At 37.2% G+C, this 24,559-nt stretch overlaps 1 protein-coding gene across 1 annotated transcript in view; it reads left to right on the forward strand.

Moving 5' to 3' along the window:
• The window catches only part of ASXL3 (ASXL transcriptional regulator 3), a 186,424-nt gene that overhangs the window by 79,137 nt on the left and 82,728 nt on the right, over nt 1-24,559 (forward strand). The window contains exon 5 of the mRNA XM_004472558.4: nt 11,096-11,217. Within this exon, the coding sequence (XP_004472615.3) occupies nt 11,096-11,217 (122 nt within the window). The remainder of the gene's footprint in view (nt 1-11,095; nt 11,218-24,559) is intronic.

A 24,559-nucleotide genomic window follows, 5' to 3' on the forward strand; every position in this document is an offset into this window, starting at 1 on the left:
ATGGCTGTGTTTGTGTCTGGGTTGTTTTCTGAACCTAATACATTGGTATATCATGAGTTTGCTCACATATATTAAGTTGACTTTTGCTGGCCTTCAGAACCCATATGTATTTTATTTGAAGTGATACCATTAGTTTACAATCTTTACCCTCTTCACCTACTATTTATAAATTGTTAACAAGAAAAAAAATGTTTCTTTTCTTATGGCCCTAATATATTTTGTGTTTAAAATGAGAAGCAAATATCCCATTTATTTTTTTAATGAAGGAAACAGAGAATGTACAGTTTTCATCCACAGAGATTAAAAAAGGTTCTGCCTGTTACAAACCCTCCTGGCTTTAAGGGAGGAGGCAGCAGGCTGGCTGGGGAATTAACATTTTGAAAGTCTCTGTTAAGAAAAAAATAGAGAGAGAACTTGTCTCCTTTGTTTTAGTCCTCAGACCCTGGGGTAAATAATTACTCCAATGTTGGAAGACTTTTATATGGTCCTGTTTCATTATTCTTTATGGCCAATTTTATAAGTTGGTTTCTGATTGTATGATTCTTGGCAGAGTTGTGCTAACTTAATGAAACATAATTCAGCTCACTCTTTGTTTTTATTGGCTGGGAGGCCACAGTTTGAGGGGTCTGTTTTCAAAAGTGAAAAGTACTTTAAGGTGGCCTGATATGTGGGGATAAGGTTTCTGTGTGCCATCAGTTACATACAGATGAGCAACTTTGGGGAGAAAGTGAGGAGTGTGCTTATGACGCTTAAGGGAGTACTTTGGTTTAGACACCGTCAAGCAGTGGCCACACTGACAATTTAGGGAAAGGATAATGAGGACCTCTGTGGACTTGTGAAGGGCGTGTTTTGAGTGACTTTTTAAGATGTTGCCAGCCTGTTTGGTGTGGCTCTCCTCATATAGTTATCTTACCTGGCTGGAGGTTTCTCAGGAACTTGCCTGTGAATGCTCCAGGGTGAGTTGATACAGGGTGGCAAGAATCTCTGCCTGTTTTCAAGGGGTGAGGGTGGGTGGGAAACTGGCCTGGAATGTTCATGGAAGACAAGGCAGCATGATAAATTCCTACCTGACAGCCAAATATAAGAATCTTGCAGTTGAGGGAAAGACCTTCTTTAAAGGACTTTACCAGATCCCCTCATTTTCTTGGATTAAGCTCATTTGTCTCTCACTGAACATCTGCATTCCAGTTAACAGCTTTGCTAGCTCATAGACACACCTGCTCTACTTTGGTGGCCTGGGGAAACTTAAGTACATGAATTTGATGTTGTTTTAGCCACACATGAAAGAAAATACAGAGGAAAGGGAACAGCCTTCACAGCTAGAAATGACCATTGGCAGGATATAAAACTTCCTCTGCCCACTCTTTCTCATTCTTCCTTTTTCATCCCGGCCCACAGGTTTCACAGTTCCTCAGAGGAATGAGGGGCTTCAGAAAAAGCCCATGCAACACTGGATCTTCTGTCATGCTAGTGTTTTATTTAAGCCAGTCAGTTCAACTAGACATTAATGATAATAGTATTGTTAACATAGTATCATATAATGTCATAATGTTAAAGTCCAGAGGGATAGGAATCCCTTGTATTTGTTCCTGTGTGTTTTAGATACATTTTAGCATCAAGAATTTTTTCCTTATGCTGAAATCTTTTGTGCTTTCAATTAAACCACTTTCCTCATTTCCTCCCTCTGATGATGGAGAACAGCTGGGTACCATCTAGATACCATCCCTTCATCTTCACTTCTCCAAATGACTTACCCCAACTCTTTCACACATTACTTAACGATACTGTTTTCCATTTCTTTTACCCATTAAGGACCTCTTTGTCTTAACATATTTTGTCTTGAACTGTGAACTTTGTTCTTTTACAAATGCATCTTGGTCAGTTTTAATAACCCAGAAGTCATGAAGGAAAAAAAAAAGTTTTCTTTTTGAGCACAGATTAAGTGACCCATTTAAGTGTACTTTTCCCTCTTTTTTTCATACTATGAGAGAAATAATAATATGGAGATAAAGATTGGAAAAAGAATATGATCTCACAGCAAAAATACTCCCTCTCAAATAAAAACAAAGTTAAAGGTATTCTCCCAGTTATTCATCTTCACTAGCCAATTTTTGGTCTGATTTATATAGTTTGTGATTGATATGTAGGAGCAAAACATACCTACTATTTTTAAAAAAAAGTCTCTTCATTGAAGCCAGATAATCCATTCTCTCTGAAATGAACATGTATACCCTTCTGCTCATTTCTCCAACAGTTAACAGCCTGGACACCTTACCTACTCCCCTTATACACTGGAGTTGATGGTTCATATGTTAAAATGTAAAGTAATTAGAGTGATGCCCATTAGTGAAGCACTTTCCCTTGACTTGTGCCATCTTTTGCTAATATACTCTCTGTCCCCTTCTATTTCTCAAGCTTTAGGTCAATTGTTTTCGTCCTCTGCAGAGGTTTCAGGAATCTGAGGTAGTGTGATATATCACAGATGTGTGTTTATAAAAGAAATATCCTCTAGTAATCCCCACCCCCCACCCCCCACACCACAAGCAAAGTATTGAGTTGTTTCTTTCAGTAATTCTGTGAGTAAAATTCTTTTTGCTTCTCTGGTAGGTGGTTAAAGACTGGTGCCTATAGAATATGCTTTGACTACTGAATTTATTTCTAGTTTGAGTTTCTCTTTTCTGGTCTCTGTTTTGAAGAAGTAGTTTTATGGATAGTGCAGTTTTCCGTGTAACTAAATAGCCCTGCTTGATAAATTGAGTGCTTGTAGGAAGGGTTCCTCGAGCTATAACTGCAGTGTGTGAAAGGTTCCCCTATTTTCCCATGGTGCCTCAGTGTTCTGTCCATGGGTAACCAAAGTGTGTGTGAACCAGATTGGAGATTGCAAGGAAGCTGTTCTTTATCCAGCTCTGTGGGATTGGATGAGCATTGCTTTTAGTATATGGTACCTGCCACCAAAATCATACAGAATTTGCTCTGCATCATTTCTCGTCTCCTATCAACAAACATGCTCTTGCTGATACATATGTAACTAGTATAATTATGACTGATGTACCATTACTATTTATTTATTTCACAAACCTTTTCTTAAAAAGATGAGCTCAGAGAAATGAGAAATGAGCGAACTTTTCCTTGTTTCTGTACCTTACTGGGATGGTTTAACTACATGCATTTCTGCTTAGAATTTTAAGAAAATATTAGCACTGTTTCCTCTTAAGGACCTTCTGTCCCTCAAATTTTTGATCATTTCTCCCAGCCATTGGACTAATGCAGCACATAGTAAAATAAACAATTTAGTTATACAAATGGTTAAGTATATTTCATTAATAGATGATATTCTAAATATTATCAAGCACGTCAATGTTACAATATTTTGACTTTCTCCATTGAATGATTTTTAGGGGAAGATTGCTATTTCCATTATTGTATTGCCAGTGTTGATTTAATTGCTGGTCTTTCTTGGCATTTCTTACCCTCTGAATGTTTTCTTTGAATGCAAGAAGAAAAATTGTTTAAACACAAATTGTGTGTGTGTTTATATATGTGTGTGTGTGTGTATTTAAAGACTATTTTGGGAGAACAGAACTCTTTTATTCTGGACCGAAAAAGTATTAAAGAATTATCTTCACTGGGAAAGAAATGTAGTTCAGGATATATGTACCTGGTATCAGATGGGGATCCCTCTTCTTCATTAAGTAATGTTTTTATGTGCTTGACATGTAATTTATTGTTGAGTATATCCTGAACATCTGATATACACAATTTCAAAAGTAAGTATATAAAGCTAACCAATCCAAACTAAATTCTTTTATCTGCATATCTCTCGATTGCAACAAATTTTACTTATCATTGCTAGGTTTTCATAGATGTGGTTTACCTTAGCTAAGATTCATGAATCCATACCATTGTTCTTTGAAAAACACTTTTTCTTTTAAACCTTATATTTTCATCATCAGTCCTTGCATCTTATTCATTGTTTTTCGCCAGTATGTTATCCTTGCTTGGCATGAAGAAAGGTGCTGAATATACATTGCACATTTGAATGAATTATTACTAAATAAATAAGCTTCCTGTAAGACCCAGGAAGAAAGCTCCTTGAATGATAGCACTGTGTCAATATATACTACATACTCTGATTTAAATTTTTTCATAAAAACTTTGTTAAATCTGTCATGTATTTCAGGATCATTTCTATAGAAAACTGTTCTGATTTAAGAGCCTCTAGTTTGATTGTTTAGAAAATTGTCAGGGAGTGTTTGGAGGGAGAACTGATAGAAATGAAATTGATTTAAGGAGGCTCCCCATCCTTGCCTTTATTAGGCCTCTGAACTCAAGCTAGTGCCTTCAGATTGCCTATTACTTATTTTGTGGTTCAGTGGGACTTAGAGCAATTAATAGTAGGAAATACCAGTGATTATATGATGCCCAGATCATGGTCTGTGTTGTGGCTCTGCCCCCACACGGTTTCTGCCATTTTAAGTAAGCATCGTGATTTCTAATTTTGCCTTTGACATTTTATTTATTTTTATGCACTAGGCCAAACCCCCAAACTGTTACTTTCCTCTTAAAATAAGCAATGAGTAAGGATAGCACAAAGAAATGAATGTATCAGCAATTAGTGGTAGGTTATGCAACTTCCCACTATCTTGCATAGGAAGCTCTGTGGTTCAGCTTACATATTTTCCCTAACTGATGTAGGGTGTTTTTTAAAGAAGAAATCTGCTTTCAAATAATTTTTGCATTTTATGTATGCTTTAGCATAGTACAGACTTTGCTTTTCTTACCTCCACTTCCATGAATTTCTGTTAAAATAACTGCAAATTAACTTCAAAAATTGATACTATAGGTAATTATAATAAAATAAAATTCAGCATTTATAAATCAACTGCTCTGCGCCCATCTTTGCAATTGAGTAAGTCCTCGAGGAGCTGAGGCTGTGGGTGCCGAAGGAGGCACCAGCACGTTTTGCAGAGACTGTATGGATTTATACACTAAGTTCCAAGGAACCATGGGTAGGGTGTGGGAGGAGCAAGTCTACCTCAGAGACTGTGTAGACAGGGAAGCTCTGGGGGAGCTGTTTGAGTTTGGTCTGTCAAGATGGGTATGCCATGCAGAGAGAGGCAGCAGGGTATTTGGAGAAGGGACAGTCAGAGCAAGTGCAACAAATATAGCAACTGTGTGTTCAGGAAACATGACAGGATTGAGTTGGCTGGATCAAAAAGGGTGGGGATGGGGCAGGTGGCCAAGATGGGAGACTAGAAATGAGACCGTGTCAAGATTGCAAGATTTTCCTTTTTTGTCTTGGGTTGAAGGTCACAGTTAGTACTGCAGATGTCTGTTGTACACCTGTCAGTAGATTACTGATTAGATTAGCAGGGAATACCACTCAAAGCTATTCTCTAGTATTCACATGTTAAAATAAGAGCTGTAATCCACATTTTTTTAGTTTAATAACATTTTCATGGTGAATGTGTATGAAAAAGTGGAGAGCGGAAACGTTTTGAGACTCTAAGAGACTAAACTCTTCTGTCTTGCTGAAACAGTCATCAGTTTCCCTAGCCTTCAAGACCATCTCATGGTTACCCATCATACTCTACTCTCTGTGCTCCTGGACCTTCTAAATAGAAATTTTGGAGGAGGAGTTTGGGAGTGGGAATGAAAGTGGAAGTAGAATCCCACTAAACCACTGAAATTTAATACAGAACATTAGCTCTATGTTTTAGGCTTGTCTAGTTTTGGCAGGCAAGCAGAATATAGACTGTAATTATATTCCTATATCTTTTTATACTATGTTGGATGATAAGAGATCCAAGTAAAACTGGTTCTCTCATTTTTGATTCCTGTCTTCTGTTTGTCCAGCTAAGAAAAGCAGAGGCAGTCCCGTGGGGTTTCAAGGTATAAAGTCTTGACATTGGTTTTGTGCTCATGCCAGTGCACAGTTAGAAGAAAAAAATAGTTCCCATTCTCTTCTGAATGCCAAAAAGATATCACTTTCTAAGCTATATGTCAGCATTTGATATTTATTGGATAAAACATCTGTCCTAATTTTTCATTTTCCTGGCTCTTGTAATTTTACATACAGGAGAATTTCCCTGCTTCTTTTGTTAACATTAATTTTTCTTTGGCTTGTATTTCAGAGGCCTAAACATAGACCTTTATATAAATATTCAGGCAACTGCCTAAAATGAACCCTACATTATTCATTCATCACATCTATTATTAAGAAAGCTACAAGAATAAGTAAAAGCAGAAATCTTATTTTGTCAGAATGCGAAGCTATGTGAACCTACACAATCTTTCCACTCTGTGAGCAAGTGTTTTTAGATGCAGCCATCCTCATGTCAAATACTTGGTTAAAGAATGAATGAAGTGACTCTTTGTCTGGATAAAGAGTCCATGTTCATCAGTACCTAAGAAAAAATAACTTGTGTAAACTGCTTTGAGTCGATAGATGCACTGGGTTTTTGAGCCTATGTCACTGGGTTTAAAGTCAAGTTCATCCTAGAACCAAGAGTCCTGGGTACTTGCCTCTTGATGTTTCTTTAAAATGAAGACTTTATTTTTCTTTTTAAAATTTTTTTGTATTGTCTTTGTTTATCAAAGCAGTCTACAAAACCAAAAACACAACGCACATCCCCACACAAAACCTTGCAATCACATAGCTAACTGCTTCATTTTTTCTTAAAACTGACATCCTGAACACTGGCAACCAGCATGCTTTCCATTATGAGTAGCATGTCTCAGTGTCCCTTTGAGGCACATCTTACAGTGGGCTCTTTCAGTGGATGGTATAAAGTAGGAAGTGCAAGGAAAAATTCACTCATTCTGTCATCTTTTCATTTTTCAAAATATGAGACACATACATGTGAAAATATGTTTTTCAGATAAACTGCTAGGTCCTCCCCTCAACAAAATGTAAAAACAAACATACCTTGAAGAAGTATTACACCTTGGGGTGGTTTTTAAACTAAGTAGATACAGTCATGGTAAAGATTGTATACTTTACCATCAATGGAAAAGACCATTTGCAAAATAAATGAAATAAAATATAACAGGCCTAAAATCCAGAAATTTCAAACTTACTAAACAAAAATTTTTAGTGATTCTAATTTAACCAATCTGCATTTTGTTCCATTTGCTCAAGTTTCAGTCTATCAAGAGTCATTTCTCCAGCTTGAGTTTTTATTATTCTGAATATATATTACTCTAAGATAGTACCTAATTGGTTAACCCACCACTATGGTTAATGGTTACAGCACAAGTTTATATATCGTATATGATGTATGCATATATAAACATCCTCACATCCATTATCACATCTTTAAATTTTAGACTTAAATGGACTTTTTTTCCAATGTTAACAAAATCAGGACTTCTCCGCAGAACAGGACCTCACAATTGCTCTAAACCACCCTCTTTGAGATAGTTCAACTATTAATTTTGCAATATAAGAGATTTTTTGGTGCCCATCAGATTAGAAAACCTGCTTGAACCATTTGCGCCTGTGAAACCTCTGCTGAATTATTACCCCAATATTTAAAGAGAAACCACAAAGGATAACTTTTTATTCTTCACATGGCCCCCTATGTCCATTTTGGTTTTGGAGTCCAGTTTTTCTGGGGCCAAAACTGTATTGCAGCCAGCAGATATTGGCTGGATTTGGGTGTTTGCATTGATTTCTTCTGCTTCTCTAAAATATTTTTCATATTTATCTAGGTATGGTGGTCTCTCAGGTAGTAGGTAATAATGCATTGAATAATGTGGAGACAAACCTGAGGTTCCTCCTGGGTTCCCATACCTCCTAGACTAGTAAAGCCAGATTCTAAAAGATGGTCAGCATAAGTGACTTCCGGCAACATCAGTGAAGAAGACAGGCTTCCCACAGTACCACTCAGAGAACTTCACTGGGGTCATGCCCCCTACTCAGAGTTTGGCCCCTGACCCAAAGTATGCCAGTAGCACAGCCTTGCAAAGGCAGAAGAGCAAAGGGTCTGCCAGTTAGCTTCCTACATTCTGCCCATTATTGAAAATGGGAAGAAGGTTAGTTCAACACATTATTTTTTCCTTTTTTTTTTAACCCAAAGGAAAAGGTCCCTTGTAGATTTTATTTTCTAATACATTTTACTTTTCCTTATTAAGTTTCTGTAATTATTTTATCAGAAATAATTTGGAAAAAAAAAAGCAATTTAATCCAGAGACATTGGAGTCAGGACCAAGTTCCAGAAAAAGAGATCAGGGAGAAAAATAAGTCTCTTGTACAGGAATTTTCATGATGCTTCACTAGGTCTATGATGTAGTGTAAGATAAAGCAAACAGAACTGAGTTGAAGGAAAATGAATCAACTTGAGGACAAACTTCATAGTATTCCCTTATGATGTTTCAACTGTTTTTTCCTGCTCTTCATCTGAAGTTCTGGGCTCTCAATTGAACAGAATCTTTATTTTGGTAACATCATATATCTCTATATATGTATCACTATTAAAAAACCAGTGCAATAATGAATTTAAATATATATATATAGCTTGTATAGTGATAAACTGAAAGACGTATTGTAATGTTCTATGGTTTTTGCAATTGAGTTGTCAGCAAGATTATTGTTGAAAAGACAGCTGATTGCAGCAATCAGAAAATATTTCAAGGCATTACATATATAGGAATTTATTTAGGATTTATTATTTGGTCCTGCTATATTGCCATTTACCTTTGCAAAATTTAGGAATAAAAGTATTCCCTATGCGAATTGATAGTAAATTTGAATTGATACATCCAGTATGTAGAAGCATTCTCATATTTTCCATAAATTCCCTAAGTTCCATTGACAGAATTTGGTTCTCCTTTTATACTATCAGTAATTTTATAGTTTTCTAGGTCAAAATGCTGAAATGTTCCTCTAAGAATCTGAAAGTAATATAACGTATATGCTAAGGCACACTTTACTCTTGAATGTGCTTATTTTACATCCATTTAGACTGTGCAATTGGAATTGAAGAGCATGTCTGCTACCCACTTCTCACCTCTCCAATTGTTGTCCCTCATGCTAGGGACTTAAGAATATTAAAAAGGTGGTCTATGTAATCAGTATACAAAAATTTTTTTTTAATCTTTAGAATATTAAGTAGTGATTACTTCTAGTGTTTCTTGATAAGAACATCTAAGCAAATAGTTACAAATTACTCTAGTGATCATTTCAAGGAGAGAAGCTTAGGAGCCGTAGTTTATGCAAGCCACATTTTAAAAGAATCTTAACTAGGGCATCTGGACTATCCTATGGAAAGTTGTAATATTGTACCAAATAGGAAAATTGTCATCTGATCTTTAGTTCAACGACCTTTATCACTATAGCCATTGGCAAATCCTTTTGCTCCTTCAACCGTAGTATTGCCTGGGCTGGTCACTCATACCCACAATTCTCAGTTATTTCTTGTCAGGGGCCAAATGACTTATTCCCTCTGCCCTTATTAGCTTTCAGTATCAGCACTTCCAACATGATGCAACTAAATTAAACTTCCTTAGACATTACTTTTCTACATCAGCTCTTGGTTTTTAAGGACAACTGTTCTACGTGAGGAATCATGGGCTCTGCAGCTAGACCAGTCTAGCTTGGATCCAAGCTCTGTTCTTTCTTTCATTGGCTGCAACACCATAGGCAAGTTACTTAGCCTTTCTGAGCCCTAGTTTTCCCTCTCCAATATGAAGCTAATAGCTGTCTCTCTTGCAGGGAAGGCATGAGGATTAAATGATATCACATATGTAATGTGCTTGGCATTAATAACTAGCAATTATATTACTTTCTAAAATGTGGTGTCCCTATTTCCCCCTGTATTAAAACAAAATTTGATTAATTCTTTTTCCTCCCAACAATTCTATTTCATGAAACACAGTTTCCTTTCTGGGCAATGTGTGCTGGTATTTAACAAAAGCAACTTGAATGTTCTAACTGCTGTTAAGTGTGCATATGCTTCCCCTTTTGACTAAAATAACTTTTCACTCCTTCACCTTTCTTTAAAACCAAGGTTAGACCCCTCCCCAAGTTACTGTTCCTTTAAAATTTTTCTTGAATTCATGCCAACATGGGATACCTTTAAAAAGTGACTTTTTGATTTATAGTATGTTCTCAAGTTATTTTCTTCTACCTGGGTTCCTCTTGCTTCCTGCCTTTGACATCTGCCTCCATTTTGCCACTAATCCTAGTACTTCCTCACTTTGATTTTCCATATATCTCTTTCTCCCCTAGTTTACGCCGAAAAGAGTGTGCATCTGAGGTCCTGTCAAAATCACGTCTTCAATGTTAAACCTTGTCTCTCAGGTGGAAAGTGAAAGGAGGGCTGATGGAAGAGTTCTAACCCCAACATGCATTTATAAGAGTAGAAGGATGTGTCAGCTCCTTGGATCACCCCTGTCAAGGAGACATTGGTTCTCCTAAAGAAGTCATTTTCAAAAAAAAAAAAAAGTCTTCTGTAGAATAGGCAATAGGTTTGACACTGGTGAAATTGGTTTATTATATTGTAATCTGAAGAGGTGACAATTTTCTTGAAAATAATTGTCTTGACAACCAGCATCTCAGATTTCATTCTTCCTTTTCCATGCTCTGTGACTTGGTTCAGAAAAGAAGAAAATGCCCTGGTAGGTCATAGCTTCTAGAGAGGGAGAGCTGTTAAGTAGAAGATTATTAATACCTGTGAGCCTGGCTAGATTTAAAAGAATTTCATTAATTTAGATTTGTTTCTGATGACTACTGTTCATTGCACAATCTCCATATTCAGATTCAGCTAGTGTCTCTTTACTGCCAAATCTGGAGCCAGATATTGTGCTATCTTTTTTTATGTCCATGCAATTGCCCTATGACTTAGAAATTATCATCTTCAATTAGTTAGTGAGGAAACGGAGGCTTAGAGAGGTTAAATGTCTTGTAATTGTGACCACATGGTTATTAAATGATCCTCTCACTTTGAATCTGGAAACTCTTCTTTTTACTGTGCTATTTTGCTTTATTTTAGGTATCCACTTTCAATTGGAGAAAAGCTCCAACTGAGTTAATTACAGTGGATATAAAAAAGGAATTCAAATTAGTAATATCATTATCTCTCTCTGTTTCTAGTTTGTGCAAAGCAGGTAACTGATGAAGTGTCTTCCACTCGAGATTCAAGCCTTACTAACACAGCAGTACAAAGCAAGTTAGTGTCTTCCTTTCAGCAACACACCAAAAAGGCCCTTAAACAGGTAAGATCACATTAGAAAGCATCTATCCTTTGCCCTTCAGTTCTGCTGATCAAGTGAAATAAATAAGAACCTAGAAATCTGAAAGCAGTAGAAATTTATCCTGGATTAAAACCACTTTCACTGGATAAAATAGAAAAATTTTAATATATGATAAAAACCAGGAGAGGTAAGGTTGAGGACTTTGATTTACAGTTTAAGAGGGGAAGACGTGCTTGGAAACATTTTGAAATGTGTATTAAGTTTTTTGCATGTGATTTATAGTAAATATATTAGACTCATAAATGTATTACATATTTTAAAAATAATAACTTATCTATTCATGGTACCATTTTATCTGATGGGTATTGTAAAAAATGAGATAATTTCACTCTCATTACTAATACACATTACATCACAACTAAGAAAAAAATAGCAATTGTGGCTTACTTATATCTAGAATATCCATCAGTGAGTATTGTTTGCTGATTGTCAGTTAACTTTGCAGTGTTACCCGGTTTTTATATTGGCAATCTTGATGTATATGACTTTGTATTGAGATGGGGGTGGTAGATAATGGTCAGGAGGCTGGGCTGTGGGCTCTGATATATCCTGATTTGAGTCCTTCCTTGTCACTGTGTGACTCTGGGCAAGCCAGGTCTCCTCTCTGAATTTCACTTTTTTTCTCTATAAAATGTGGATAATAATGGAACCTTGCATATGAGAGGGATTTGAGTAGTCAGTGAAGTGAAACACTAAGAGCACATAGTAGAGTAACTGCCTGGCCCATAATAATCCCTTAGTAAATGTTAGCTATTGCTAGCACACCAGCGAATGCTGATTTGCTCAGGGGAGGAAAGGGAAGATGCTATGGTTGGATGGGGCCATTGCATGATTGTAATACTAATAGAGTCAGCAAATGAAAGGCTCACATATTTAACCTTGAATTCATGCCTTTCGCCTGTGACCAGCTTTCCTCTTGTGTTCTTTATTTTGATTCTTCTGTAACCAGCCCCCTCCATCTCACCCTCCTTTCCCCCCTCCCCTTACTTAGGGGTACATTTCTAGTGATAGATTCATAACAAGGGGAAGTGAAGCCAATGTTTCTAAAATAAAATTAATAATTAAATAAAGCCCCACCAACCTGAATAGCTTCTCAATCTTCCCATCCAGTCTCTTAGACTCAGAATTCCTTTACTTATCATTCCTCCACCCCAAATAAGTGAACTTAGGAAAGGAATTGAGCATTTTCAGACTGAATTATATTCATTTTCTATTCTAGATTGGTTATTGGAATCGCCACATTTCCATTCAATAGTATCATATTTAAAGTGATAATGGTATTTTATCCTACATAGGTCAAATAATCTTTAGTCAACTTGCTATTTATATCATTGATTTTGTGAATTATTTGAGACTACACAGAAGAAAAACCGAATTCAGTGTTTAGCTCCTTTCTTAACTGATGAAATAAAAGATGGATGATATTGGGGAAGTCTGAGCAGAGGCTCATTCAGGCAGCAGATAGGATGCAGGTAATAAAATACTAACCAGGATAGAATGGAAGATATGAAACTGGACATTTGTAGCTGTAGCATTCAAGAAATGCAAATGTGATCATAAATGAAACTTGTGAAGAGCAATGATTTAAAAAATGTATATACCATGAATTCTCCCAGAATGTGAATGCAAGGGTAGAGATTCATATTTCTGTATTGTTATGTCTCTTTACTTTTTCCATTTTGATTGTATATTATCTAAGGTTTTTTTTTTAACAATTACTGATATATTACACAACTTTGAGTTAGTGTTTTCTTATTTGGTTGTGAAATGTGTTCATGGGAAATACCCCTTGTTTACTTAGGAACTAAGCTTTGTTTTGAGAAACCCCATTACTTCTTGTAAGCTTCTTAATGTCCTGAAAGAGGTTTTATTCATTTCTCAAAACATCCTACTTTATAACCAAGGAACAAATTAGATACCAGGAGAATATGCCTCAATATATAGTTTGCTAATGTTGGATTAATAATCATATTCTTATTGGAAATACATTTAAAAGGAAAGCTGTTCTTGCAGAATTCAGTCCAGATTCCCTGTAATTGCAAACTGTCTTAAGACAGCATTTCAAAAATTGACTGAACATATGGCATTTTAAATTGTAGCAACCTCAGCAAATCTGAAGCTTGCTTTTTTTCTTTTTGATAGTTAAATAGCGATGACCACGTTGAAATCATTATAAATGATTAAGTACATATACATAAATATCCATGTGTATATGTTCTGTATTTGTGAATATATTTTCTGTGTGTGTATACATGTGCAAATCATAATCTCACAAACCTACAGGTCTAGGCCAGCTGTATGACCCTCATAATAATTATATTAGCCTTGATATTTACATTTTCTGAATTCTAGACACTATGCTTTGCACTTTATAAGTACTGAACTCCTCATATAAATCCTTTGAAGTAATGTTATCTCCATTTTCAAATGAAGAAACTAAGGCCCAGAGAAGTTTAAATAACTTGCCCAAGGTCAACCAGCAAGTAAAATTTGATAGGACTTTTGAATTCAGAATCACAGTTTCAGATTCTGCCACTTTACCTAATATACTACCACCTTTCAATATATGGCATGTAATTTGATAGATCACTTGTTGACACTGTCCAAGGAAATTCAGACCCTTGAGTACCTGTATTGCATAAGGAAAGCAGTATAGCATAGTTATTAAGAATACCATTTTTCAGCACTGTTTACCTTGTACCAGCACACATTAACAGCATACACTCAAATACATTAACCATTATTATTTTATCAGAAATATGTTCAGAGTCAAATCTCAAAACCTTACCCCAGGCCCACCTAAAGCATGTTGCTATAGAGAGTGGGTTCTTTTTGTTCATGGTAGTGTTGGCAGCAGTGTAATTATAGGCTGGACAATGTGGAAGCTATACCACGCCTTGGCTACTGACATAGAATATTGGAATTGCTCACAATATTTGGGTCCCTTTTACTTTCTTATCAAAATGTTAACATCATATGTTGGTGTGAGACTTCATGAATAATATATTGTTATTCCAGGATTTTTTGATACATGTTAAGCATATTCAGAAGCCTCTGGAGAGTAGCAGATTGCTGATTATTACTTTGTTCCCTGTCTTCTTTCTGCTTTGTTACTTTAGTTTTAATGATACCAAAATATATGAAAGGATGAGATTTTGAATTATGAAGGATAATTAAGGAAGGTGAAATTTTGAAAGTTTTTTAAACAGCTGAGTAAAATGAGAATTTAAAGAAGGGCGGATTTGGTTATGATTTGAACTGTCATAATTGGTAAAACTTAATCTTGCTGTGTTGTTTTTGTTGGTTTATTTGACTTCATTATTTAGGGTGGTAGAATTTATTTATAAAGTTGCAGATTCTTTTCCCTCTAGATATTGCAAAGCAGATATATTCTTGCCATTTTGCTTTGGCATTATATATGTGTTTAACCAATACTGTGAAATTCCAAAGACTGTCACATGATATCTGCTTCTGAACATGAGCTTTGACGTTTAGCATACTAGCAACAATGTGAGCTCTTGGTGCCTGGCGCAGCCAGCTGTTTCCTATGTGTACATTTCTAATTATTTAAGTTTTAGCATTCACAGCATGGAATATTTTCAGATTTTCAGTAAGGGCTTATTGCATTCACTGCCTTCCTAAGTTAAATCGTTGGTGCTGTTTCTCTATTAAAATAAAGCAGGCATTAATTGTTTATGCAAATTCCAGGTTAGCACAAAAGCCTCTGATTTTGAATTTTATTTTATTTTTCCACAGGGGTAGAAATGAGAACCATTCTGTATTTTTAGAGTTATCCCACAGGCCTTCTGTTTAAAAAAAGAAAGTGTTTATCTAGAGAGTCTTCTCTCTTTTTACGAGAGTATTGCATTGCGTCTCTAAAGAAAGGCATGCTCAGTCAGCCTCTTTTGATTTCTTCCTTTTCATCAGAATTGCAGTGAATATGAGTGTGATATGACCTTCAATTTTCCTAAACTGTTTTAATTCTGTCATCTCTGTTTCTTTTTAAAAAATGTTTATTTTCAGTTTGGAGGCTGTAAATTTTTTTCATACTTATCAGAACCTGGAAATATTAAGCTTGGTGTTTTCGTTTCCTGGATGCTAAAAACAAATACCATACAACGGGTTGTCTTAAACAACCGTAACTTATTGGTTCACAGTTTGGAGGCTAGGAGAAGTTCCAAATCGAAGCCCCAACAAAGTGATACTTTTGCCCCCAAAACTGTGGCATTTCAGGGCTGGCCTCTAGTGATCCTTGGTCCTTTGCTTTTCTGTCACATGGCAATGCACATGGCAGTGTCTTCTCCATTCTCTTCCAGGTCTGTTAACTTCCACTTTCTTGATGCTCCCTGTGACTTCTCTTTCCAAGTCCAGTTTCCTTGCTTAGAAGAACTACAGCCATTTTGGGTTAAGAACCACCCTTATTCAGTTTGGGCACACCTTAACTGGTAACACCTCAAAGGTCCTATTACAAATGGGTTCATATCCACAGGATGAGGGTTTGGGAGCTGAGTATGCCTTTTGTGGGAGACATGATTCACTCCCCAATACTTGGTAAGTCCAATTGTACTCCTTGCAAATGCCATAGATTTGGAAATTGTACTCTGTGTGGTGTGGGCACATATAGCCAGATCCAAACTACATTCCTTCCTAGTAGGAAGTCCTAGCGCTTGCTGTCTGCTTGTGTATTTTGATTTTGATATGCTCTTTCTGGATTCGAATTTACAGAATTTGAAGTTATTTAATAAGAGCTTCCATTGGTATTCCAAAGTGCAGTTTAAGCCTGAGGGATGTGGTGGTGGCTATTGAGATCATCCACCCTCCCTCCCCCTGAATCAATCTAGAGTAAAATAGTTAACATTTTAAGATTCATGTCAGAGAGGATTATGGGAAGATGGTGACAGACTCACAGGCAGAGCTAAATGCCCTCACAAAAACAATGGAAAAAGAGACAAAAGCTGTCCAAGGGACCTGCTTTTTGGGGTCAGCAGATGAGGACAGTACTCCACAACTTCCAGGAGAGTGAAGGACAGAGAGATGAAGAAGCTGAAATGACAAACATGAGCTACTAAGCCCCCGTGTTGGCTGGGAAGGGCTCCCTTCCCCTATCCTCAAGATGCTGAGCTGGGGTAAAACCCTTGGCTCACTACAGCCAACTGAGGGGGAAACAGACATCTTTCTCCCTGTCAGCTGTTGCAGGGGAAAAGGGAGGGGAGGTCAAGGTGCTTATTAGTGAATTCAGCCAGCAGAGCCTGCTTTGAATCTCCGATCTGGAGATTCAACACAGGAACACAGGAAAGGGGAGACTGAAACACCTCTGTGGAATGGTAAGTCGACTACTGCCATCTGCTGGCCCGTCTGGAAATTGCATGGACAAAAAACTGCTTGCACTCTCTTTAACCCCTGTGAGAAAATCTGCACCCCACTAGTGAATACCTGGCCTGATCATAAAAAACTTAAGCTAGGCAATTTTAAAGACTGGGAATAAGTTGAGCAAAATATCAAAGAAGAACTATGGAAAATAAAAGAGAGAAATTGGCCATTGGAGTAAATTCATTAACATATTCAGATGCCTAGAACATCAGCAAAAATTTACAAACCATGCTAGAAAACAGGAAGACATGGCTTAGGCATAAAGAACAAACCAAATATCCTGAAGAGATACAGGATTTAATAAAATTAATCAGTGATAATCACACAGCTCCCCTAAATCACATCAAAGAATTTAAAGAAAATATGACTAATAAATAAAGGATATTGAGAAGACACTGAGAGAGCATAAAGAACAATTTGAAAGTCTTCAAAGAACAGTAACAGACCTTATGAGAATGAAAGACATAATGGATAGGATTAAAAATATATTAGAGGCACATAAGAAAACAGATTTGAATTGCTAGAGGACAGAATTAGTGATTTTGAAGACAGAGCATCTGAACTAGAAAAGACAGGAGAATGGAAAAGTGGAACAAAGTCTCAGGGACTTGAATGAAAATGTAAAGCACACCAACACTTATATTACTGGTGTCTCAGAAGGAGAAGAAAATGGAAAAAGGGGCAGAAAGAATATTTGAGGAAACAATGCCCCCAAACTTCCCAACCCTTATGAAAGACATGTAAAGGCATGTAAAGAGAGGATTCTGAAAGCAGCAGGAGAAAAGCAAAACATCATATACAAGAGAAGCTCAATAAGTTTTAAGTGGTGACCTCTCATCAGAAACCATGGAGGAGAGAAGAAAGTGGTATGATGTAATTAAGGTACTGAAAGAGAAAAACTGCCAGCCAAGAATTCTGTATCTGGCAAAGCTGTCCTTCAAAAAATGAGGGTGAGTTCACAGTCTGCACAGGCAAACAAAAACTGGTAGAATACATTACTGAAAGACGAGATTTGTGAGAGATACTAAAGGGGGTACTGCAGCCTGAAAGGTAAAAAAAAAAAAATAAGGGCAAGAGATTTGGAGAAGAGTTTAGAAATGAAGATTATTAGGAAGGGTAAAATAAAGGATAAGAAGGGAAGCAGATGTGGCTCAATATACCATATAGGAGGTCCAGGGTTTGATTCCCAGGGCCTCCTGATGACGTCAAGTTGCCCTGAGTGGTGAGCTGGCCCACGTGGAATGCTGGCCCACGCAGAGAGCTGGCACAGCAAGATGACGCAACAAAAAGAGACACAGAGGAGAGACAATAAGAGAGACAGCAGCCCAGGGAGCAGAGGTGGCCCAAGAGATTTGAACACACCTGTCCTACTCTGAAAGGTCCCAGGATCGGTTCGCTGTGCCTCCTAAAGTGAAGAGAAGCAGACACAGAAGAACCCACGGTGAATGGACACAGAGAGCAGATAGTGAGCACAAAACAATGGGGGGGGGGGGGGATAAATAAATCTTTAAAAAAAAAGATAAGACAGACAATAGAATGATATGACAACAGAGAGCTGATGGACAAAATGAATGAAGTAAGTAATGCCTTTACAGTAATAACACCGAATGTTAAGGAAATGAACTTCCCAATCAAAAGACATAGAATGATAGAATGGATAAAAAATATGAACCGTGTTTATGTTGTCTACAGGAGACCCACCTCAGACCTAAGGACACAATCAGGTTAAAAGTGAAAGTTGGAAAAGGTATTCTATGCAAATAGGAACCAAAAAAGAGCTGGAGTAGACCAGATAAGTGTAAAATAACAACATTATAGTATATGAACAATAATTACTCAGTGCAACTGGCAAATTGTTCCTGTGATCAGTATTCTGTAATTCTTTTCATACAAAATAAATACTTGCTTTTAATTGAAAAAAAATATTTTCAAAGGAATCATATTAAGGAAAATGGAACTTGAAAGGAGAACCAAGTCAGTGAGCTCTGAATTAGACCAGGATGGGCCTTCACAGGCCCTTCTGGATCAGATGATCTCCAAAATACAGACGACCCAGAAAGTGGACCCATGATTTGATTTGCAGTGGCAACTCGTACAATTAAAAAGAAGCACAGCCCTGCAGTAAGGACTGTCTACTGAGAACTCCATATCGTATGATTACATTTACATAAAATGTAAATATAAATCAGTGTATGAAGATGAAATCATATTAGTGGTTATGAAGGGCTGTGGAAAGAATGCTAAAGGTTGTGGAGTCTTTCTTTTTGGAATAATGAAATTGTTCTAAAATTCTTGAGCTGAATATACGTTATGATTATACTAAGAGCCTTGATTATACACTTTGAATAGATCATATGGTATATGACTATATCTCAATAAAACTGTTTAAGCAGCAAAAAAATTTATTCTGCAAGAATAGCCAGAAAGAGTAGCTATGTATTACAGGCAAAACATAGATTGAGAAGTGAGAAATTTTCTTGTCTGGTTTTTATTTTTTATTATTATTATTATTTAAGTAATAAAAATTCTCTAATGATTAAAGTGATGAATGCACAACTATGTGATTATACCAAATACCATTGATTGTATACTTTAGATGAATTTATGCTTTATTGATATGTATCAATAAAGTAGATTTGTTTTAAAAAGAAAGAGTATGTAAATATGACAACAGATTAAAAAAAAGCTTGCTATCAAAACAATCTAAGTTATAGATTAAAAAGTAGGGCTACCACAAGCTTATTAAGCCTCTTGGTGTGTAATAGAAAAAGGGCATCCCTGAAGGTTTCACAGAAAAAATAAGTACCCCCTTCTTTCAAAGGAGGCCCATCTGAAGTAGCCCTCCTAATCCTAGTAATCTTTTATATGAGTTTATATTTTCTAGACTGTGGGATAGCCAAATTTAGATAGTTATACTTTAAACTGTGGTTAACTTCTATTGTATTAGAGTGGGACAATAGGATGCAAATGTCCCTTGGTGTGAAGAGATGCTAGACACAGCCCTAAAGGACTTAACTAAGAAACGGCCAAAGAGGCCCACTGACCATCCCACAGTAGCTATGAGAGAGGGTAGCTCAAGATTCATTAGCTCGAGATACTGCTAAAATTGGAGGAATTTTTTTTGAGAATGGATAAAGCTGAGGCGTATCTCCTTATCTCTCGAAGGAAGATGCTTCACTCCCTCATTCCCTCAATCCAAATGAGAGGAATAGTCAGAGAGAAACAGCCATTGAGGTGGGGTTTTTACAAGAAGGGAACCCAGTCTCCCTCCCTGTTAGGCTTTCTGAGCTAGCTGAATGTTGCCTTCTCCTTGCATTCCTGTCATTTGAGGGGTCATAGAAACCTAGGGCGGGTTGAAGGCTGTAGGCTGCCCAGAGTGGATGGGCAAAAGGAAGGTATCCAGCTGCACCTTTTATGGTGGTCAGGGATGCCAAGTGTCCTTGGCCGAGTGGATGCTGCACGGTCTGCTGGGCATGAAGGACTTGGGGAAGACCTCACCTAAGAAGGCTGCCTGCTTAGGTGAGAGGAGCCCGGGTGTGCTGAGCCTAAGGGAGGGGAAGTCTGCCTTGGGTGTGTGGTCCATTTCAGGGAAGCCTGTAGTTCCAAAGGCCTCTCCACAAAAGCCTCTGAACTATCCGTGAATACACCTGTAAAAATCCAGCATTTAGGTGTCTCCCCACCCCAGAAGGCATTATGACTATGATGATGATTAAGATGACTTTGCTTTTTTCTTCTCATTCCTCAATCTCAATCCTAACTCTGGGAAGCTCAGAAAAAAAGAAGAGGGACTTGATAGAGGATAAGCAAAATTAGGAACTTCCATATCAATGGAGTTTCTCACTTAAGGCATAGGCCTGGCTTGGAGAGAGCAGAGAGGAAGCTTTGAGTAAGGAAAAGGTAGATGTTTTGATTTTTATTCAACCTCAAAATTTCAAACCTGAAATACTTGAAAGAAGCTATGCTTTCTACATAAAATGTTGTCTAGAAGTGGGAAAGGGAAATTAGACAGAACATGAGTGAATGTAATGTTAGAAGAATAAAGCTGCTCCTTGATTGTTCTCACTTCTGCTTTAATAAACAAGCCATCTATTTTAAAGAGAGATGGGTGTGGAAGTGTAAGATATTGGCTATGGTTAGTAGTAATATTTGGATGATGTTCTTTCATAGTTTCTAACAATTGTTTCACAAAAAATGCAAGTTGTTGGTGTGGGGTAATATATGGCAGCCCTGGATGATGATATGCATGTTTGTTTTTAAAGTTCACATCTTTAGGCTGTACTTATTGTATATGTATGTTCAGGTATGAATGATAACCTTCAATAAATGTTAAAGAGATAGGCGAGGGCTTTTCTAAATTTTAATAAACTTATTTTTGAGGGTATTAATTTAGACTTGCTACATATTTAATGAGGACCTACCATATGGCAGCACTCTTCTAAGCACACACAGTTGTGTCAGTCATCAAAACCCACCTATCCCTGTCTTTCATAGAAACTAAATTTGAGGATGGCAGAGGGAGGATAGTGACATAACGTAACAGTAAGTGGCATGGTATAAACAATCAAGGTCGGGGAGGGAGATCTGGAGACTGTGGCGGGGCTAGTAGGGTATGAGCAAAGACTTGAAGAATATGAGGAGGTGAACTTTGCAGATATGTGAGGGAAAAGTGTTCCAAGCAGAGGGACCAGCTAATGCAAAGGCTCTGTGGCAGACGTGTACCTAGAGTTTAAGAAAGGGGCATCTCAGAATGCTCACAGCTATAAAGAAACTCTTCCATGATGTGGGGTGTGATGCATTTCATGCAGTGGAGTCTCAAAAATATTTACTGAATAAATGAAATAAAGTCATAGCATTTGGTTATTAGAAGAAACCCCTTGCTTTCTTTTTGCCTTGACTCTTCAAATCCTTAGTGCCGCAGTGCTAGTGTGGTAACTTCAGGCTAGTGGGCAAAGGTCAAGGGCAGTAGGATGGTCTTTACATTGGACTGAAGTCCCTGTACCTAGTAAACTCTTAGCAGCAGTGTTGGGAGTTTTTCTTCAGCCCTGTCGTGTCCTTTTTTCCCCAGCCACAATGGCCTTCCTTTCTTTTCTTGCATTACCACTCCTTCTAGGGATCTTAGAATGATTTCCTTCACATGGCTGGGTTCTTTCTGTCATTTAGGTTTCATTTCATCTTGATTGTCACCTCCTGAGAATGGTCTTTTCTGCCCTTTCAGTCTAAATTGGCTCTCCCTGTCCTAGTTACTCTGTCTCAGCATGCTGGTTTATTATTATTATTTTTTATAACACCTGTCTACATGTGAAAGTATCATGTTTATTTTATGTTTCTTTGTTAGTTCCTCACTATGAGGTAAGATAATTTTGGAAAAACCTTATGTTCACTGTACTACGTCAGAAGCACTTACACTGTACTGCAACAGATTAAGTCTTCAAAAACATGCCTTCATTGCAGACTGGGTGAATTATAGAAATACAAAAATAACATTTGCTATTTACTATGTGTCATAAACGGTGCTGAGTACTGTTCTGTGGATTTCCTATTGTCTCTTTTTACCAGCACACTTGCCTCTGTTTTAGAGGCTCATCTCAAATCATTTGCCCAGCATTACCCAGCTAGTTACTTGAGTCTTTTTCTGACTCTACACCCTCACATCCTTATCCATTGCACCATATGACCATTTAGACTGCTCTGCAGCAACCCCATTTGAGGAGGGAGATTTCAGTACCTGCATCAGGCAGTGGTTAGGCTCAAGGGGGCAGGAAGAACAGGGGAGCTGAGGAATGATGTTTAGTAGCCCCTTCAGGGTAAATCTGGCCCAACGTTGTGTTATTTCATCTTGGTACATGATTTAAAAACAGGAGAGTTGACCTAAAAATCCAAATTTGTTCCTTCTGTTGAGTAGCGGCTGCCCCCTCGAATGGGGAATGTGCTTTGACACCTATCTTCATTCTCCCCCACTATCATTGTCTCATCCCAGCAGCTTGGCCCAGTGAAGGACTGGCCCCTTTTCAGGTTGGGCGCACTCCACCTTGGAGGAGCAGGTGTCAGGACATGTCTGCCTTGTGGACACATAAAGACCAGAGAGCCTCTCTGGTTTGGAGTCAGCCCTCACTCTCCCATGCTTTTCAACTGAGTCAGCTGTGCTTTGCCTCCTTCCATCAGCATTCTGGTCTGCGTGGAGGGTGTCCCTAGTGTCCAGAGTCAAAGATATTGTACTTTCTGGAAAGTAAATTGAAATCTTCAAGGCAGCTACAGATGCTTCCAACAATGACTGTGAATCTGGGATGTGGATTCAAAGTGCCTTTTTAACCATTCTGATAGTTGATATTACTCAGAGTTTGATTAATAGCCTGTTGCTCTACTGTGACTAGTGTCACAGTAAACAAACATTTCTTGATTTTTATGTGCTCCAAGAAATTTCATGTGGGGTCAGATATTCTGCTTGTTTTTCAGAAGTAAAATGAAAAATGTAATTATTTCTTAATACACTTAAAAGTATTTTTCTTATAGTGTAGGGATTCAGTATTGGTGATCTATGGGCAAATAGTGCTGTGTTTCAGTGCTTTTAGAAATAGTGATAGTTATTGTGCAAATGTTCCAAGTGAATAGGAAATATCTACTCAGAAAATTTCATTAAAATAGGATCTGTATTGATTAGCAGTTCTGTATTCCTGTATTGGCTCCAGCTTGATCCTTTCAATTTCAAAATAGTGTTTTTATTGTTCTTATCCTTATATTATTTCTGCCATGCTTTTTTTTTTGTCTGACTACTGATTTTTCTGACTCTGACATCAATACAGATTGTTTCAGCTCTAGAATTTGAGGTCAGAATTTTTGTTACTATAATTGTTGTTTACCGCATACATTTATGGAGCTTTTCTGAAGTACCAGTACCAGGAATGGGGGCATGGGGAAGACGTACTATACAAAGATGAGTGGCTTTTTGATGCCAGTTTCCAGGCCTCTAGGTTTTTTCTTTTTCTCTTGACCAATGTTTTCTAAAATATTCCTTGCCTCCCCCACAAAACACATAAAGATTAAAAAAAAAAAAAAGCCTAATGGGATTGCCAAGGGAAGTTGTTGATGTCTATGATATATAGGCTCCTAAAATTTGATTAGTTTTTATATAGGTTTTATTGTTTCATGAAGTCCTACAGAGTGTGTAGAGAGGGACTAAATTGTAATTTAAGTTGCTATATTCTATTTTCTTACTGGATTTTTAGGTTAATATCTACAAAGTGCTTTGAGGTCTTACACAAGCCTAGAGAGATTATGTCATTATGTATACACATTGCATAGAGTAAATGCCTTAAATATTTTATAGCACATTAAATGTATTATTACCAGTAAGCTAAAAGTGAGGAGGAGGATGTCTTATTCATCTTAGTATCACATGTCTCCTCCCTCCCCCAGTTCCTGGTACTGGTACTTCATAAAAGCTCAATAAATGTAAGAATTGAAAGGAACATGTCCTGTGTTATCATTAGCATCAGAATCATTTGTAATAGATTTCCCAAGCCATTTACTTTTCCCATCTGAATTCAAATCTCATCTGAATGTTCCTTCTCTCACTTAAATGGTACTTAATTTTTCACTTGTGTAGTTATTTGATTTGCTAAATCTTTTAATCAACAAGTTGGGCATTCATACCATACCCTTGCCAAATAAATGACATTGTTTCTGACAGCCAGGGAATATACAGTCAGTGCAGTATTTCAGGAGATCCTGACAACTACTGGTCGAAGAACATTAATCAAGTAACTGAGATGTTGTAAAATTGATAGAAATTACACAGACACTAGGAATAAAAAGATCTGAGACTGTCTTTGGCCAGCCTTTTAACCTTTTGAGGAGTTTTTGCATTCCAGTGACTGTAAATTTAATGGCTCCTCAGTTTCGTGTGCTCAAGACCCTTTTTTATTATAGGTAATTT

The sequence above is a fragment of the Dasypus novemcinctus genome, chromosome 16 (assembly GCF_030445035.2).
Source record: "Dasypus novemcinctus isolate mDasNov1 chromosome 16, mDasNov1.1.hap2, whole genome shotgun sequence".
Classification (NCBI taxonomy): Eukaryota; Metazoa; Chordata; class Mammalia; order Cingulata; family Dasypodidae; genus Dasypus; species Dasypus novemcinctus.